The sequence below is a fragment of the Pantherophis guttatus genome, chromosome 1, assembly GCF_059756535.1.
Source record: "Pantherophis guttatus breed Tessera chromosome 1, ASM5975653v1, whole genome shotgun sequence".
Taxonomy (NCBI): domain Eukaryota; kingdom Metazoa; phylum Chordata; class Lepidosauria; order Squamata; family Colubridae; genus Pantherophis; species Pantherophis guttatus.
This window is the reverse complement of record NC_142063.1, coordinates 172184797-172204055: the sequence shown is the minus strand read 5'-3', so window position 1 is coordinate 172204055 and position 19259 is coordinate 172184797. Positions and strand designations below refer to the sequence as shown.

Here is a 19259-nt window from a genome sequence, read left to right as displayed (position 1 = left end):
ATAGCTGAAGGCTAGAAGGAAAAGGCTGCACACTAATTGGTATTGCCTGTAAATTAACAGGACGATTAATCCATCCCACTAGGACAAGACTTGTTATTTAAGATTTCAAGTTCTCTTAGCTACTAAGGTATGAATAAGATTTAGATGGCTAATACTGAATTAAAACCTGTTTCCTCCTCGGGGCAACTTATGTTGATAGAACAGAAAAGGCTGGGAATTTTTTCAAGCCAAATGATGCACCACTGTCCATTGGAACATTTGTGCCTATAATTTCAATCACTTGTTTTGCTTTCAGAGTCATTGAGAAACTTTATACAGCGATTTTAACTTTATTGGATTTGAAATATTCCAATAAAAATGCACTTGCAGTACAGAGAACCTTTACCAAAAGAATGTGCTCAATTATAATGTATTTGGAACCACCTAGGTGTAAGAGAAGCAGTGGAATCACAATCTCTACCCGCAGAGAGTAAAGATGATGACTTTGATAGAGATGAGCAGAAAGTTAAACAGTCTGAAGTATAATTCCAGAATTATTGAGGTAGTATTCAGAAGTATTTCGGGCAAACACCACCCTAATTCACTGGAGTATAAGGAAGAGAAGAGCTCAGACTTGCAAGATTCTGTTATTATAGCCAATTTCAATAAAAGTAATTTTAGCCTCTCTATGAAGTTGATTTCTTGGTGTATCTATAGGGCTGACATTTGAAGTTCAGCTATCCAGTGTAAGATTTGGGTCCAGGAAACGATCTGCAACCAAACATTTCTAATATATTTAATCAGATGTGACATTAATTATATAATTAGTTCAACAACACTGGGGATCGGGGTGGGGAATACAAGCTTAACTAGCAGACCCCCAAGAATTCCCCAATAAGATATTTAATATTGACTGTCACCCAGTGGTGAAATCCAAAGTTTTTTACTACCGGTTCTGTGGGCATGGCTTGGTGGGCATGGCAGGGGAAGGATACTGCAAAATCCTCATTCCCTCCCCATTCCTAGGGAAAGGATATTGCCAAAAGTCCATTCCCACCCCACTCTGGGGCCAGCCAGAGGTGGTATTTGCCAGTTGTCCAAACTACTCAAAATTTCCGCTACCGGTTCTCTGAACTGCTCAGAATTTGCGCTACTGGTTCTCCAGAACCTGTCAGAACCTGCTGGATTTCACCTCTGCTGTCACCAATCAAGATGAATCTGCCGATATTGTCTTGTCTATTTAGCTGTAGAGTTCTACATCTTTGAATTTCTTGCTAAATGTCCAGAAGTAGGTAATTTAATATAATTTCTACCTATCCTGAAATAGAAGGGACAGCTAAGTAACCATGTAGACTTGTGTGTGGGGAAAATTATACAGCAAGTTATTTTTAAGCCAAAACTGTAAAATGGAATGCAGGGCTGCATAAAACAGAAAATGTTTTTTTGATTGCAAAGCACTTCATCCTAAGTGTTTCAGCAAAATGATTCAGATTGGCTTGGCAGAAAAAAATGTGAGCCAATTATGCGTGTTCTGAATTTCATCAAAACAAAACTTGAAACAGGATTTGTGTTTTGCCCTGGCGTGGGTGTTGGCTCTTTGGGCCCTCTACTGTGGCTCCATCAGGTGATCCCACCATTGGCTGGTCCTGCCACTCGCTCTCCCCTCCCAGTCACTCCTTGCCTAGCCTGAGAAGGTAAGGGCGACGGTGGGGGATGGAGAAGCGGTCAGGGCTGATTTTCCAGCGCCTCACTCTTGCTGGAGCTTCTTCTGGCCCTTGTTGGTGTTGGGTGTGCCTCAGTCGCTTGGGGAGATACGCAATCTGCTCTCTACTCGGAGACACTGGCTTGCAGCACCACTCCGCTAGAGGAGTAAAGCTCAGGGGAGTGGGAAAAGCGGGCTAACCCCGGAGAGCGGGGGAAGAAAGAGGAGGGGAGAGACACACATAGGCACAGAGAGAGAGAAGGGGGAGACAGAGGCATAGAGAGGGAGAGAGATAGAGAGAGGGGGGACAGACAGAGACATAGAGAGAGAAGGGGGATAGAGATACAGAGATGGGAAGAGAGGGAGGGACAGAGAGGGCGAGTGGGGAGAGGGAGAGAGATGTCAAAAGGGTTTTGTGGTTCCCAGTGTTTTTTAATGGCTGGGTAAGCGTGACTAGAGGGGTGGTCATGTGACTGGGTGGGAGTGACATCAAGCTTGCCACACCCACCCAGGTTTTGTGGCTCCCCGTATATTCTTTTCTGTGGGAAACAGGTCCAAATGGCTCTTTTGAGTGTTTGTTGCAGACCCCAGCCCTGGGGGCTTGCACACAAATCCAGGCAGCCAGTATCAGCAGGAAAGATATAGAAAGCTCTATAGGTTGCCATCACCTAGCACTTATCTGGAGCTTTGTTGCCCACATTTTCTAGCTCTAGCTTTCCTTGAACTCAGTAGTACAATATTATTTGCTCTGTGTTTACTTTATGCTAAATGAAGGGAACATAGATTACTAGTAGAATGTCTGGGTTTTGAGTCTTTTTCAAAAGAGAGAAAAGTCCTTTCCAGTCAGTTGCATCCTCTAGAGACTAAGACATCCGGGCAGAAAGTATTCAATTCCAGTCAGTCCATTAAATTGCTTTTAAAACTGTTTTAGAATATTTTGCCTATGCCCAACCTTACCCCAAAAGAATAAGAAATATGGATTTCTCCTTCACTACAAGATTCATCTGCAGTGGAGATTTTCTGCATTGGGGAAGGGGGGCAAGAGAGAGAGAGGCTGCTCAGGAGTGAGGCCCACACAAGGACCAAATTCAAATCAATCCTTGCCTGTCTGGATGCCAACATTTACATCTTAAATGTAAAGTACATTAACAGAACAAAGAAGTAATCTTGAGTCATATTTGCATCCTTGCTCAGAAAACAATCTTTTTTGCACTTTCAGTGCCAAAGGGATAGACTGAAGTAATGCAGTAAACAGATCTCAAAGCAACACTTTCAAACATACCTTTGCACCAAAGCATACCACAAACTGCTTCAGCAAGATCCAAAAGAGCATACAACCCTAAGATTAGGAAGCCAACTAGTAAAGCATTTTAAAAAAACCCTCAAAGGTTCCATGGACAGAGACATAAATGGATGCAATGCTCAAAAGACAAAGATGAACAAACACCATTATAAAAGCAGAAGCAGCCAACCAACCAGCCTTCCATCAGTTTTTCAAATGCATTCCAAGTCAAAAACTCTAAAGGTACCTATCAACAGCATAGAAGACGATAACTACACTTATGATAGCTTGTGGGGCTGAGGTGTTCATGTGTCTGTGTCCTGATAATTATTGAGCTTTCAGAATCATGATGAAGATGACAACACATTTACTACATAAAGGCATTTGAGATCTCATGTGATCCAAGATCACTCAATGAATGCATTTGACATATTTAGCAGGTCAGATAGACCAATCTTATACTACTAAGGGCATCTTTTGGGCATCTTATCCAACCTTTATCTATGAACTAGAAGTATTTTTGCCTTGATTAATCTGATGATCCATTTGTTTACGTGTATGGTGGGTTTAAGTGAATTCTCCTTAGATAGTTTATACACACCATTAAATTTGAGGAGAGTCTTATAAAATAAGCCATCCTCTGGTTTACCCATCTAACTTTTTAAACTCCTCCATTTCAGTGCTTTCAATGTCAGAGCAACCCACTATGTCAGGTAAAGAACTATTTAATTAATTAGGGGGGATTTGGTTCACCAGTGTAAAATCACAACTTGGAATTCCTCCCAAGATAAGAGGGGGTCTATGGTAGAACCACCTTCTATCTCTGAAGCGAAGAATTCAAATTACAGTATTTCCTTTTAGCCTACAAACTTCAATTGAAAACTCCATTTTTAAAAAATCAAATAGCTGAAGACAATAAATCACAACATTTCTGCTGCAATATTTTTATTCCAGAAGCTACCACAACTTAAATTTTGTTGAACGCTGCCACATCCATTGATTGTACATAATCTTCGAATGCAGTGATCTTCTCTTCCAACATATCAGTTCCAACTTTATCATCTTCAACTACACACTGAATTTGAAGTTTCTTTATTCCATAACCAACTGGAACTAGTTTGGCTAGAAAGATAATAAAACAACTGTTAAAACAGATAATCTACTCTATATGTTTATCCCCTTTAATAGATATTCAGTGTGGATAATGTGTAGAAGCAAGCATTTAGGAACTTGAATTACAGCTCCCCTCATATAGGGACTCCCTCTGAAGTACAGCAACCAAGAAGTGAATTTAAAAGGGGGAAAATTAGATAGTCCCTGCCATTCATTTTATAGGAGGATTCTAGTAGCGCTCTATTTAGTTATGTCTTTAATAAAATGTGTCAGTCTGGACAAGTGACACCAAACTGATTTATGGCAATACTTTATTGCTATAAATGATGAATGTTGCAGAGACATAACCTTTGTCCTACAACATTCATCATTTAAGTTTCAAATGCTGTAGTAAACCTAGGTAATTTTCCCTATTGGAACCTTTCAGTAAACGTAAGTGCATTGAAGACTATCATATGCAGGAGCAGCAATAAGTAATAAACCCAGTTTAAAGTAATGTGCTAATGACATTGTTGTTTGCAAGAAGGTAAGAAAGTTTGGTAAATTTAAAAGCTGTTTCCATGTCAGTGGATATATATGTTGTGCAAAAACAATGGAGTGATGAAGAAAATGTTAGTCCACATACATCCGCCTATCAGGTGCAAAGAGAACTTTTACTTAAGAGGTTCTATAGGGAAAAATAATTCACCTCTATATGCATCTCAAGACTCTCAAATAGAGGATGTGATAAGGTACTGTAAATTACAGGGGCCATAATAATTCAATGACCTAGTCTAGGAGCCCTGGTGGCGCAGTGGTTAGAATACAATATTGCAGGCAAACTTTCCCCAAAGCCTGAGTTCGATTTTGACAAGACTCAAGGACTTCCATCCTTCTGAGGTCAATGAAATGAAGACCCAGATTGTTAGGGGCAATATGCAAATAATGCTGACATTATAAACCACCCAGTGAGTGCTGTGAAGCACTATTGGTGGTATATAAGTCTAAATACTATTAGTCCACAACACAGCCAAAATTCCATTTTGGGGTACTCAGTAAGGAATTTGACTGGCCCTACTACACTAGTTGGAAGTTCTCAACAAAAAGCCCATGATTTTGGGAAATGGAAACAATAAACTCTATGAATTTTTGGGGACATGATTTAAGAAGCAATTCAACTATACATAGATTTTATGCACGTGAAGTGTACTCTAAAAGTAGTAAGTCATAATTTTTCTATCTCCAACCAGTTACTTACAAGATCCCCACACTAAGCCATCAGCATGAATGCTTCGGACACACTCCTCCAATTTGGACATATCTGTCTCATCGTCCCAAGGTTTTACATCTAATAAAAGGGATGACTTGGCAACCAGTGCTGGTTCTAGAGAAACCAAAGAATAACTCAATAAAAGCAGGTTGTTTTACATAATTTCAAGAAGTTATAGCAATTGCCAAAGTAGTGCAAGATTGGAAGATGTGGAGAGACCTGGTCCAGAGAATTGCCAAGAGTCAGACATGACTAAATGGATAACATCATCATAGCAACTCTATTGTAACAAATTTCCTTACAAATGCTGTTTCTACTTAGAAAAAAGCTAAAAGTATTACGCACTAAATGTTTAAAACTTGTAAACTGCAAAATAAGATTAAATTTAATCAGCATAGGAGAAGAATACAAGATATGATATTGTTTGTTACACCAAAACTCTCTTCTCCTGGTCAGGAAAGGAGCATTCTGCAAGCGTAACAGCTATTTTCCCACAGTCGGAATACTGCAACTGCTACAGTACAGAACAGTTTCAGGCCAGTACCTGTGGAATCACATATTTGCTATGAAATCAGTATTTCACCATTGACAGAAAAACACATAATTTAAGCAGGATGTTATACTACTTCTATAGTCCTGTGAATTTATCTTCACCTGTATTCAGACATTTGAACTGTAATGACACTTTAAATCAAAGCAATACCTGTAATAAGAAATATATCTGTAATACTTATACGAGTGAGTTTAGACAGATTACAGTTAATCTAGGAAATAATTCAGACTGAGTAAATTTAAGGAGTGCTGCAGGACTAATAACTTACTTTTGGACTTCTTTGATTCATACTGAGCAAGCCGTTCCTCCCTTAACTTTTTTGCTTCTTCACTTTCCTGAAGAAATGAAAAAACGAAGTTAAATAAAATAAAGCAATTATTTCCTTATCAAGCTCAAACTCAACTGGATCTTTCAGAAAAACAAATCATCATAATTTCAGACGAAAGATGGTGATTTGGTTTTATTCATCATGTCACCAATTCAAAGCTTTGAAAAATGAGATGAGATTTTAATTTTAAAACACCATCTACAGACGACTTTAATATGCATTACAGAATATAAGGTAAAGCTTCCCCTCAAGTGTCTGACAAAAACACAAAAGTGCTTTGTGACTGCTATCTTCTAGAACCTTTTTTATTTGTTTTCCCAGTCTAGACTACTACTGGGCTTTCCCAGTCATCCATTCAAAATTTACTGTGATTTAAGCTTACTTGCTTTTTTCAAAGTCAGTGAAGGTTGGATAGATTGTGCTATGTACCATGGTTTTACAGAGTAAAGCATTATCGAATGATTTCTTAGGTTTATACCAAGTGTTTCCACTAAAATATAGCACACACACAAAAAAGGCTAACATTAAGATACAATAAATTCAAAAATAAGGTAAAATTAACATAATTGCAAATCTTAAGTTACAACACAACCCATCAATTAAATGGCTAAATAAAAGATTGAATTATTTTGCAAAGTTCAAGGGATTATTTTTCATCGTCTGAAATCACCTATTAGGGAAAAACTGTTGCCCAATATGATCACTTGGAACTAGCTATTACCACAAATTATTGTTCAAATGCACTCATCTCTGCCACTATTTTGTAGTGAAGGAACAGCTTAGAATCTAAAATAATTCTCAATGTGAGCATTATCCTTTTATTGAGATATAAGAAACAATAGTCTCTATTCTGGATAAAACAAAATTCTAACAACTACAATGATTACTAAGACCCAGATTTATCAGGTAACCCCAAAAGACACGATGGTCAAATTGCATTGAAGGCCACAGAAAGTTCCAAAAGAATAAAACCACATTCCAACTTTCCCTTTTCATTCACTAAACAAATTTTAATTTCACATCCTTGTTTAAATCCCAAATGATATTGGTTTAAACACTCAAGTATATCTGAGATACAACTGCAAAGCTACCTTCTTGGTTGTATTGGACCGAAGTATACAATATTTACATTTAGTATATAATTACTAAATTTTTTTAATGACCATAAAGCAATAACTGAGAGGCTGGACCTCTCAGGACCCAGCCTGGACTGAGAGGGTTTTTAGATTTTGGGGGTTTTAATATAAATTTTATACGTACATTATGTATTTTATAATTTTAACTGGTTGTTTTATTGTTGTGAGCCGCCCTGAGTCCTCGGATATAGAGTGGCATATAAATTTTATTAATAAATTAATAATAAATAAATAACAGGGCCAGTTCAATGTTTATTGTTAGGAATGATTAAAAAACTAGCAACACTAATTTCTTTCCAAATCTCATATCCCTTTGCAAGATATAGGATCTGAAAAGAATCTCAATAATATAAACAGACTTGGTTCAAAACTGTAGGCCAAATTTGCCAGATAATAACCAAGTTACTAAGTCTTCTCTGCTACCCTCATCTCCAGCTCCAAGTGGACTCTGTAGTGTGTTTATCTCTAAACTAAGTGATTTAGTTTGTCAGTTTTTAAAGAAACCATGTGTCCATTTGCTCCAGTGCCCTCACTCTCAGTTAAATGAAGGAATGACTGACCTGGCTCTATTGGGGGTTCATGCTGCTTAGAAAAAGCAAGCCTCGGTTATGTGAGATAATTTATATTGGTCATGGCTTCGATCGCAAGATGAAAAAGTTACATTTTTTCCTAAATAACTGAGATAGTTATTAGGAGCCATTTGGCTCTTGAAGTGAAACGTTTTTCCTCACACATCATCTCTGCAGAATTTCATGTTGGCAGCCAATTCTCTCTATCAAGAGAATGATCCTTCTATAGAAGAGAGCATTTGTAACTATGTGGTCCTTTGTGCTCTCTGAGCTTCTCTGTTTTCTTGCAGAGGTATCACTACACTACTAGCATCATCATTGCTAATAGGAAATAGGGTTTGCTCTCATTTAAAATGATCTTTCGATGCAATAGATTTTACACACAACTGTTCCTCCTTCAGACCACCAACCAGTTGAAAAGAATTCCAAATCAACTGTGTACCTTGCTTCACACATGGGGCTGATATGAATTAGGATTAGATGTGATTGTAATGGCAAACAGAAAATAATAAGCTGGGTAACCTCTGAAGGAACACTGAAATCCTTCAACTGAGAAGCTAAATATATTCCATTACAATACTGTGATGTGCAAGCTAGCCCAATTGGGCAGTATTGTAGATAGTGTCTCACACAGTGTTTTAACTGTTTAATCTGAACTGCATTATATTCTATTACATAATTCAATTAATTTCATGCTGCTTTTTATGTAAGCGCCACACAAAATTAACAGGAAGAAGTTTGGGATACCTCATCTTCATCAGAACCAAAAAGGTCAATGTCATCGTCATCTTTGTTATCTCCACCTGTGCCTGTACTGTCTTCAACATCTGCAGGGCCATATTTTCCCAAAGCTTTCTTCACACCAGGCAGACTAGAAAACAGACAGCATTTAATTGTTGACTGTACATTCCTGTTACTTCAGTGTTGTCCAGAATAAAGCTGTAGAAGTGCAGCCTCCCTTTGCCAACCAATTAACAGCTGTCCTTAAACATATTGAAATTTCAAAGGTAAGATACTAGATGCCAACTTCATAGGCACCTGATGCCCTGCAGGCAAATTGCAATTTAAATGTTACTTATAAGGTATCTCCAGCACAGGTCTGAGCATCAATAAGGGAGACTTGCTGTCACTGATTCAGCTAACAATGCCAATAAGTGTCTTCAGAGGTTTTTATTTATTACTAAATATAAAATCAGATTAAATAACGTTTTCTGAAATTGGGAATTTTCTAAATCTACTTGGATAAGATTTAGATTATGTGGATTATGAAAGCTCATTTTAAAGTGTAAACACTCCATCTCTTGTATAGGTAGTCCTTGACTTGTAACTATTTGATTAACAACAGCCTCCAAGAAAGTCACTTATCTAAATTTGAAGTTACAACTGTCACCCTACTCCTGTAATTATGTGATTACAATTCAGGCATTGACAGCTAGTTTGCAATTATGTTTTTTGCTGGGTTTTGGCAAAAAATGACATTGGTTAAGTTGGATTCATACTTGCAACTAGTGATTCAATTTATGACCACTGAAAAAATAGTTGTAAAACTAAGTCATGTGATGACTTATGACTGCAACAACTTACAACAGAAATTCTGATCCCAACTAAGGACTACCTGCAAGTTTATAATACAATTTGTTCAATGACATTCATCAGGAAAAGTGAATTACAAATTTAAAACTACCCAGTTATACAAATACTAATATAGAGAGCTTACTTTCTTAGAAATACAGAATGGTGAATTTTATATTAATGGCTACTGTACAAAAGTGGGAAACGTTTAAGTTTCATTTTGTTCAGAGTAAAACATATTCAGGTGAGCAAGCAGACAAGGTTCATGCAAGTTGCCGTCTTTTTCTTTGGAACTCTCCATCTTTCCAGTGCCTTCTTCCACCCAGAATCATTTTTGATAGCGAGATGGACAACATATAGCCTACCCCCTATCTTCCAATGCCTTTTCTCCCTTGTCACAATCTCAGTATGATACACTCCAAGGAATCCCCATCTTCCCAACTCTTCCCTTCTCTCTCTCCCCTTAGCCACCAACATCCCTGGTCTTTTCCCCATTCCTCTCCCAAACTACTTCTGCCTGGCTTAAAATAGCCCTGTTATTCTGAGTTAGACCAGAACAGTCCAACATCTACTTTTTTGGAAACATGGGCCATCCTTGGCAGCTTCCTATGCAAAGAATATTTTCCATATCCCCATTGGAAAAATATCCCAAACTCTAGATTTCTGAAAAAAGAATATTTTATATTTCTTTGAGCTTCATCTGAAACACAAACTGTAGGCAGACCAGAAACAGAAATGCAAATAGCAGAAATGAGCCTCACCTTGCTTTTTGTTTCTCATAAGATTTAATGTGGTTGTACCACCGGAGGGCATGGTATAACTCAGGAGGAGGGGATGAACCAACTGCTTCAAATACAGCAACATCTGCCTGTGATGGAACATACCTGCAGGAATCATGAATTTTAATTAGCAAAGCCACCTTAACTTACCAAAGACGTACCATAATTACTATAAATTAAACACCAATAGTATGGATTCTATAGTAGCTTTGCAACTTTCACCTTTGGGAAAATTACAGAGTGGCTGAACTTGTTAACAGTTGACACTAGGTGGCTCTTCAGATGCAACTGTCTGATGGGAACTAGCAGACATTTCCCTTTCATATCCAGTCCACTAAGGTTTGAATAGAGCAACCCTGTCCCGGGGTTAAATTGTGACCTTCAGATCGGGTTCTTTAGTAGGATGGATTGACCACAGCCATAACGTATCTTCATACTGAAGTAGATGGATTTACAAGAAAAGAGGAGTGGAAAATCCTTGTCAAAAGCAATAATTAGAAGTTGCAGCTTCATTTATATCTGACATACCTAGGGGTGTGTTGTGTATTAAATCTACCAATTAACCCCAAATAAAAATTGTTCCATGCCATTGGCAACTCAGGATCACAGACTAGTTTCAATTCTCTCCCCCCCCACTTCATTCCATAATGTTTCCATAAACTGTTTTTATAATAAAAACAGGTAATTGCAAAGTTCATTTCCAACACAAGCTCATTTATAAAAATAGATCTGACATCTGCTGTAGGACCTTTTGAGCTGCAGAAGGTATTGACTGAAATCCCCGCTGGGCGGCCTTTCGTTAGCCAATTCATTCCCCTCCTAGAGCACGTTCTCCGCCAATAAAATAAGAACCACATACGGTTTCGGAACAACAAAACCAAGGTAACGTAGATAAAAAACAAAGTTGAACGTTCCATGGATGACGACGATGAGAATGATGCCGAATTCGTTATAATGCAATTACGGCCCTTGCCTTCGATATTGTTATAAAGGAGCGTAAAAAGGAAACGCCCGCTCTTTCACTCTTATCTGATCACAGGGTGGCTATTAAAGCTCCTAGCCAGGCCTCACCGCACGACCCTCCCCCCAACTTTACTTGGGAAAGCATGTCGACGAAGGGCCTACAACGCCGAGAGCGAGCGGAGAAAGAAACGCTTTTCTCAAAGGTTCCCCCGCACAGCAAGACAAGACGCGAGAAAGCTGCTGACCGGGCCCCTCACCCCTCGATGTAACTTTTATCTGCCAAGAAGGAGTTCAGGAGTTGCAGGCCGGAGGCAGATTTCAGGTCCCCAAATCCCATGATGGCGCCGAAGTTGTCAGTTGCAATGGGAGAAGAAGGAAAACCTCCAGCCGGCAACCACCCGCCAGCACACCGCCGTCCCAAAGAGAACGCGTCTCTTCTCTGCGGTGCTTATATAGGCCACAACGGATCCTTCCGCACGTACTTCCTTAGAGATAATATCCTTCCGCCGCGCACGCCCCTCGTTTTTCCTCTCTGCCCTCCAGAGAAAGTCGCGCGCGTTTTCCGGCCGGTCTTTCCAGGAGGCCGGAAATTAGCGAGCGTCTCGCGGAAATTGCCGACGGCACCGCCATTATTTTACTGGAGAGAGCGTCAGAGGGGAGTTCTGTTTTGAGGTCGAGGAGCCTCCCCTGCCGCGGAGGTAACAAGGGGAAAAAAGGTGGCGGGCGGCTGGTCGAGCGAGAAGGCGGTCCCTTAAGGAGGGCTTCTTCCTGGCGCTGAGGAGGAGGAAGCGGGAGGGGCTTGACGGGGACGCCCTTGACCGAGGTCGACCACCTTTGTGGACTTGCTTTGTTTTCTTTTTGCCGCCCCACCTGCTGCCGGTGGACAACTCCGTCCTCCCTCTCACCTGCGCGAGTCTCCTCCTTCATTGGTCTGCAAACGCAACGGCCCCTTTAGGGAGTTTTCGGTGCAAACCGGGTTCCTAAGCGCGAATGAAGTGTTATCATCACGTGGCAAGAAGCGCGCAGGAACCGGAGGGTTGGAAAGGACGGAGAGGCCGCGGGGATGTGCAAGTGCAGTTCAGCTCATAGGAGCTCCGTCTGATTCCGTGTTCATTCAGCACGCGTGGTGTAGGGCAAGACCAAGAATCGGTTTAATACCTTGATTTTTTTAAAAAAAACATACATATTCAGCAATCTAGCTTTAAGGCTTCCATTGAAACCCCCCCACCCCACCCCCGGAATGTTACCGTACTGTTTTTTAGCTCTTTGAACCAGCCCGTGCAAGAGTCACCGTGCGATCTTGGTAACGTTTGTGCATATGTTTAATTAGATTTGGGATTTAGCGTGTTCAGTGTTACAATAGCAGATGTTATCCCCCTGGCTCATGAAGGCTGCAGCTTTTAAAACCAGGGTTGATTTCATTTTGCACAGCGGTTGCTGGACTGTTTACCATATGTAGCTACCTAAGATTGCAGGGTTGCCTTGTTGCCCCCGGAAGTTTGCTGCAGTCTGTTGACAACCAGGCTCAGCCCCCTTTTTCTTTCCATTAGAAATGTTTATTGGAAGTGCTTATGTGATTTGCTCAGGACTCAGATTTACCTGGGGATGTTAGGAATAATCGTCATCGAGCAACAGGTCCTATTATTTTTATTAAGTAACAATTACAAAGCCTTTCTTAACATTTTTTCAGTAGCAGAACAGATGTATGAAAGGGGCGCCATTTAATTAAACTGCATCTAATGCTGTTTGAATTGAAACCAGAGATATTGCTTATGTTAATAAACATAACACGTTTAAAGTTCCTTGTATTTTATAAAAGTTGCAAACAAAATCAATTTCTGTAAATACTCAGTTCCACCCACTTGTTAAAAATCTGGATGCCTTCTCTTGCTCACAAATTCCTGATTCTTAAAATGTATTCATAGGATATGGTTGTAGACGAAAAATATATCTCTGAATAGAAATTTGGATTTAAGATTTTTGACTTAGTTTCAGAACAGCTGAAGATTTCAAACCATCAAATCTATATAAAAGGTTGAGCTGAAATCTATAAATTGATTGTGATCTAGAGGATATCACTATGAAAGTGTTAGCTATTATTCATGGGACAATCTTAAAATCATTGTTTGGCTTGTAGTGTATTTTAACTACATATGCTCACACAATGCCTTGCTATTATTAAAAAGACACTTGTGATGTGTAAAGTTCAGTGGAAAACAGATTAACAGAGTTGGAAGGGACCTTGTAAATCATCTAATCCAACCCCCTGCCCAAGCAGGAGACCCTACACCTGTGATGGTGAACCTATGGCACAGGTGCCACAGGTGGCACGCAGAGCCATATCTGAGGGCACATGAGCGTTGCCCTAGCTCAGCTCCAGCACACATGTGCCTGCCGGCCAGCTGATTTTCGGGCCTTCGGGACCCACCGGAAGTCAGGAAATGGGCTGTTTCCGGCCTACAGAGGGCATCCAGGGGGGTTGAGGAAGGCTGTTTTTGCCCTCCCCAGGCTCCTAGAAAGTCTCTGGAGCCTGGGGAGAGTGAAAAATGGGCCCACTGTGCCATCACGTGCCAAAAGTGGGGAGAGTGCGGGGGGAGCACGTGCACGGGAGGGCAGGGCACGGGTGGGCATTGAATTATGGGGGTGGGCACACACGCACGATCCCCCCGCTCTCCCCCCGTTTTTGGCACCCAACAGCAAAAAGGTTAGCCATCACTGCCCTACACCATTTCTGACAAATAGCAGTCCAATCTCTTTCTGAAAGTCTCCAGTGATGAAGCTCCCACAACTTCCGAAGGCAAGCTGTTCCATTGGTTGATTGTTCTTACCGTCAGAAAATTCCTTTTTATTTCCAGGTTGAATCTCTCCTTGATCAGTTTCCATCCATTATTCCTTGTCTGGCCTTCAGGTGCTTTGGAAAATAGTTTGACCCTTTCCTCTCTGTGGCAGCCCCTCAAATATTGGAACAGTGCTATCATGTCTTCCCGGTCCTTTTCTTCACTAGACTAGCCATGTCCAGTTCCTGTAACCGTTCTTCATATGTTTTAGTCTCCAGTCCCCTAATCATCCTGGTTGCTCTTCTCTGCACTTTGTCTTAGCGTCTCAATATCTTTTTTATAGTGTGGTGACCAAAACTGGATGCAGTACTCTAGGTGTGGTCTTACTAAGGCTTTATTGTTAGTACTTTATAAGTTAGTACCTCACTTGATCTTGATTGTATCCCTCTGTTAATGCAATTTAGGATTTCATTGGCTTTTTTGGCTGTCACTGCACACTGCTGGCTCATATTTAGCTGGTTGTCCACTAAGACTCCAAGATTCCTCTCACAGTTACTGCTATTAAGCCTGGTTTCACCCAGTCTATATGTACTTTTGGTTTTTCTTGCCTAAGTGTAGAACTTTACTTTTGTCTATATTGAATTTCATTTTGTTAAATAGGGCCCAGTGTTCAAGTCTGTCAAAATCCATGTGGATCTTGAGCCTATCTTCTAGGGTATTAGCTATTACTGCCAGTTTAATATCATCTGCAAATTTGGTAAGTTCCCCTTCTATTCCCTCATCTAAGTCATTTATGACAGGGGTCTCCAACCTTGGCAACTTTAAGACTTGTGGACTTCAACTCCCAGAGTTCCTCAGCCAGCAAAGCTTCTGAGAATTGAAGTCCACAAGTCTTAAAGTTGCCAAGGTTGGAGACCCGTGGTTTATGAAGATATTGAAGAGTACTGGGCCTAAGACGGAACCTTGTGGTACCCACTGCTTACTTCCTTCCATGTAGACTTAGACCCATTAAGGACTACTTGTTGAGTATGGTTTGTCAGCCAGTTGCGAATCCATCTGGTGCTGATGCTATCTATCCCACTTTTTTCTAGTTTAAGAAGAAGTAGGTTGTGGTCTACTTTGTTGAATGCCTTGCTGAAGTCTAAGTATATTACGTCCGCAGTATTTGCTAGTCTACTAATCTAGTCAGTATGTTGAAGAATGAAATAAGATTGGTTTGGCATGATCTGTTTTTAACAAACCCATGCTGACTGCTAATTATTACTTTTCTTGTTTCTAGGGTGTTGGCAGATGTTTTTTTATTATCTTTTCCAGTATCTTTCCGGGTATTGATGTTAGGCTGTAGTTTCCTGGGTCTGTTTTTTCCCTTTTTTGAAGATGGGAACCATCACAGCTCTTTTCCAGTCCTCTGGTAGTTCCCTGATGCTCCAGGATTTTTGAAAGATGTGGTGCAGTGGTTGTGAGATGACATCTGCCAGCTTCTTTAGAATTCTGAGATGTAATCCATCAGGTCCTGGTGATTTGTGTTCATCAAGATCAGACAGGTGTTCTCTTACTATTTTTTTGCTTACTTTAACTTTTATTTCTAGTCTGTCTTTTACAGTTACGTTTTTGGTAGGTTGGGCTATAATTTCTTTTTGCTTGAAGACTGATATAAAGAATGAGTTAAGCAGCTCTGCTTTCTCTCTCTTGCCTGTTACTTCCTTGCCATCTTCTTGTTTCCTTGATTTTTTTCTTGTTGGAAGAAACTTTTTTTTTATTAACTTTGACTTTCGTTGCAAGTCTTTGTTCATTCTAAGCCTTTGCAGATTCTGGCTATCTGCTAATATTCTGCCTTAGTTGCGTGTCCCTCTTTCCATTTTTTGTACTTGTCCTTTTTGTCTTTCAATTTGTCAGAGAGATCTTTGTGCAGCCATGCTGGTTTCTTCTTGGATTTCTTATTTTTCTTTCTCAGTGGTATTGTGCTGGTCTGGACTTTTATGATCATACTTTTCAGAGTTTCCCAAGATTCTTGTTTTTCCCTTTAGGATTTTCATCCAAAGAATATTTCCTAAGTTCTCTCTGAGTTTATTAAAATCAGTTTTTTTAAAAAAAAATCTAAGACTTTGGTATCATTATGTTCTATTGCTTATGTTTGTGTTATGTTGAATTCTAGTATGACATGGTAACTTTCACCCAAGGTTCCTGCAGTTTCAACTCTCTCTATCACTTCTCTGTTTGTAAGAATTAAGTCCAGTATGGCTGTCCCTCTAGAAGCGTTCCCTTCTCTACCTTTTGGACAAAAAGTTGTCAGCTAGGTTGGTTAGGAACCTATTTGATTTCTTACTTGGTGCAGAATTAGTTTTCCAATTGATATCAGGGTAATTTAAGTCCCCCATTACTATTGTAGTGTGTTTCCTACATGTGTGTGTTGGTTGGCAAAAAGGACATCTATTTTTTCTGCTTGATTGGCCTATAGTATACATCTATGGCCATGTCATTCTTTTTTTCTTTTATATTGACCCATATGCATTCTAGGAAGTTTTTGTCTTTGGTTTTGTGCATTTCTGTAGCAATATAGTGGTCCTTTACATACAGTGCAACTCCATCTCTTCTTTATGGGGTCTGGATTTTTTGAAGTTTATATCTTTCTATCAGTATGTTCCAGTCATGGGTTTCATCCCACCAAGTTTCTGTTGTTCCAACTATTATCATATCTACCTTCATGTATTAATAGTTCAAGTTCACCCTGTTTGTTTCCCAGACTTCGTGCATTTGTATATAGGCACTTGAGATCTTTATGTCTGACTCTGGGTATGCTTCCTATGTCTCCTATTTGGGGTTTGAGTTTGTTTTCCTTCCCATCCCTACTTACTTCATTATTTGAGTTGCTTTCTAGCGGTTGTTGCTTGGAATTAGGTCCTGGAGAATCTAAAGATTGGTCATCCTCCCCCCTCAATTTTAGTTTAAAGCCCTCCTGATAAATCGAGCCAGTCATTTTCCGAAAACATTTTTCCCAGTCTTTGTGAGGTGCAACCCATCCCTTGCCAGAAGTGGATGCTATAAGCTGTATAATAGTCCCGCCTGGACTATTGTAATGCTCTCTACATGGGGCTCCCCCTGAAGAGCACCCAGAGGCTCCAACTGGTCCAGAATGCGGCCGCGTGGGTGGTTATGGGAGCGTCATGGCGCTCCCATGTAACACCTCTCCTGCGTGAGCTGCACTGGCTTCCAGTGGTCCTTCGGGTGCGATTCAAGGTATTGGTTACCACCTTTAGAGCGCTCCATGGCTTAGGACCTGGGTATTTACAAGACCGCCTGCTGCTACCAATAGCCTCCCACCGGCCAACTCGCTCCCACAGAGAGGGACTCCTCCGGGTAACCGTCGGCCAAGCAATGTCGGCTGGTGACCCCCAGGGGGAGAGCCTTCTCTGTGGGGGCTCCTGCCCTCTGGAACGAATTGCCCCCCAAGATGTGGAGGATTCCCGACTTGCGCACCTTCCGCCGGGCCCTCAAGACGCTTTTATTTCAACAAGCCAGGCTGGCCTAATTTTTAAAATTTTATTCTTTTTTAAATTATTTAAATTGGGTTGTTTATTTTAATTATGGGCCAAACTATTTAATATTTTTAAACTGTTTTTTAAATTTTATATTTGTGGGTTTTATACTGGCTGTACTGAGTCCCTTTGGGAGAAGGGCGGTATATAAATTAAATAAATAAATAAATAATAAAAAAGATTACAGCTAACATTATATACAACATTATTTGTATATTGTATTCTCTCAGCCTGGACTGTTGTATTCATCCAGATTTCTTTACATGATTGGAAAGGGATATTTTATTTTAAAATATGTTTATCAAAGAGATAGCTTTGTTTTTGAATACCATAGTAGTGAACAGGACTAAGGCAGCAGCAACCACTGCCAAGAAAGCAACACAGATATGTGCATCAGGAGTTCAGTCTGACTTGGGAGCTTTTCATTTTTATCTGCTTATTAATATGGAACTGAAAAAAATTGACAATTGTTTTCTCTAAAAGTGCAGAAGGGAAGTCAATTCTGTGATATATCTAAGCAAGGAGAAAGAACCTGGATGTATGTGTAAAGAATGAGGGAGATGAATAAAAAAATGAAACAAAAAGTGAGAGCAGAACCCATTTTTGCTTCTTAGATTGATTAAAGTATGACTTTAAGAGATTGAATAATATGCTCCTGGTTTTGTAGTGTATGTTCTGATATCATTTAAGATAGGCAAGAATGTAAAATCAAATATTGTAGCAAAAAATATAAAATTTGCTGTGAAATTATCTTAATCTTGAAAATGTAGTGTGGGTTGGAGGGTATACAGGGGTGCATAAGATGCACCATGTAAGTCAAGGGGAGCATGAGGGGTGCCATGAGGGGTTGGAGAGGAAATGAGGTGGGGTGTGCAAGAAGGAATTGGTTGGGAAGGATGTGCAAGAGGCTACTAGGTGGGTCAGGGAGGTCATGAGGTGTTATGTGAGAAGCACCATGCAGGTTAGGAGGTGTGGCATGTATGGCATGAGCATAGAGGGGCTGGAGGAGAGAGTGTGTGTGTGTGTGTGTGACTGATTTACCTCAGTGACTTCACTTTCTGAAGAAGCCAGCATGGACGTTTGCAAATGGTAATTGTGTTGCACTTGGTAACTGATCGTGTGAACCATTGCCAAAATCCCAGCTCGCAATCATGTGGCAGCAGGGAGCTAGGGTGTCTGGAATTCTGAGGACTGGTCATAACCTCCATTCAGTGCTTGTTGTAACTTCAAACACACTGAATGAATGGTCATAAGTCTAGGAATTGTCATAATTTCTATCCTTTCCCCTAGCCCAGAGGCCTTCAAACTTGGCAGCTTTAAGACTTGTGGACTTCAACTCCCAGAATTCTAGCTGGCTGGAGAATTCTGGGAGTTGAAGTCCACAAGTCTTAAAGCTGCCAAGTTTGAAGATCTCTGCTCTAGACATACCTTATACAGCATTCTTTGCTAATGGTAAGAACACAATGCCATTAGATTGGTATTGTGTCCTTACCACTCATTTTTGCCTATTTGCCATAAAACAACCAAAATTCAGTTTTATCCCAACATGCTTACATTAATAATATGCAAGCTAGGATGTCTATTCTAAAGAATATTTTGCAAGCCAATGTACTGTTGCCCATGTCCCACTAACTATGAGGTTTATGTAGGAATGCTCAGGACTGAGTTTGTATGTGTTTGTATATACATGCATATATGGAGAACCAGTTGAGTACTGGTTA

At 40.1% G+C, this 19259-nt stretch overlaps 2 protein-coding genes and 2 non-coding genes across 5 annotated transcripts in view; 1 reads left to right on the top strand and 3 right to left on the bottom strand.

Moving 5' to 3' along the window:
* Positions 1-3891: 3891 nt before the first annotated feature.
* On the bottom strand, positions 3892-11618 carry EEF1B2 (eukaryotic translation elongation factor 1 beta 2). Its single transcript, XM_034431504.3, has 6 exons — positions 11483-11618; positions 10245-10367; positions 8659-8782; positions 6147-6213; positions 5314-5439; positions 3892-4085 (listed from the first exon to the last, which is right to left on the bottom strand). The coding sequence occupies exons 1-6, from the start codon at positions 11560-11562 to the stop codon at positions 3931-3933; spliced, it is 675 nt and encodes a 224-aa protein (XP_034287395.1). The 5' UTR covers positions 11563-11618; the 3' UTR covers positions 3892-3930.
* Positions 5744-5877, bottom strand: LOC117675106 (small nucleolar RNA SNORA41). The gene has a single exon (XR_004594121.1). It is a non-coding gene; the product is annotated as a small nucleolar RNA SNORA41 (small nucleolar RNA).
* Positions 6282-6357, bottom strand: LOC117675101 (small nucleolar RNA SNORD51). The gene has a single exon (XR_004594120.1). It is a non-coding gene; the product is annotated as a small nucleolar RNA SNORD51 (small nucleolar RNA).
* A 128-nt stretch (positions 11619-11746) lies between the features above and the next one.
* The window catches only part of NDUFS1 (NADH:ubiquinone oxidoreductase core subunit S1), a 45295-nt gene continuing 37782 nt past the window's right edge, over positions 11747-19259 (top strand). The window contains exon 1 of one of the 2 annotated variants that reach the window (XM_087882139.1): positions 11747-11923. The gene's annotated coding sequence lies outside the window, so the exon portion shown is untranslated. The remainder of the gene's footprint in view (positions 11924-19259) is intronic. The other variant, XM_060688129.2, reaches the window with a different exon arrangement.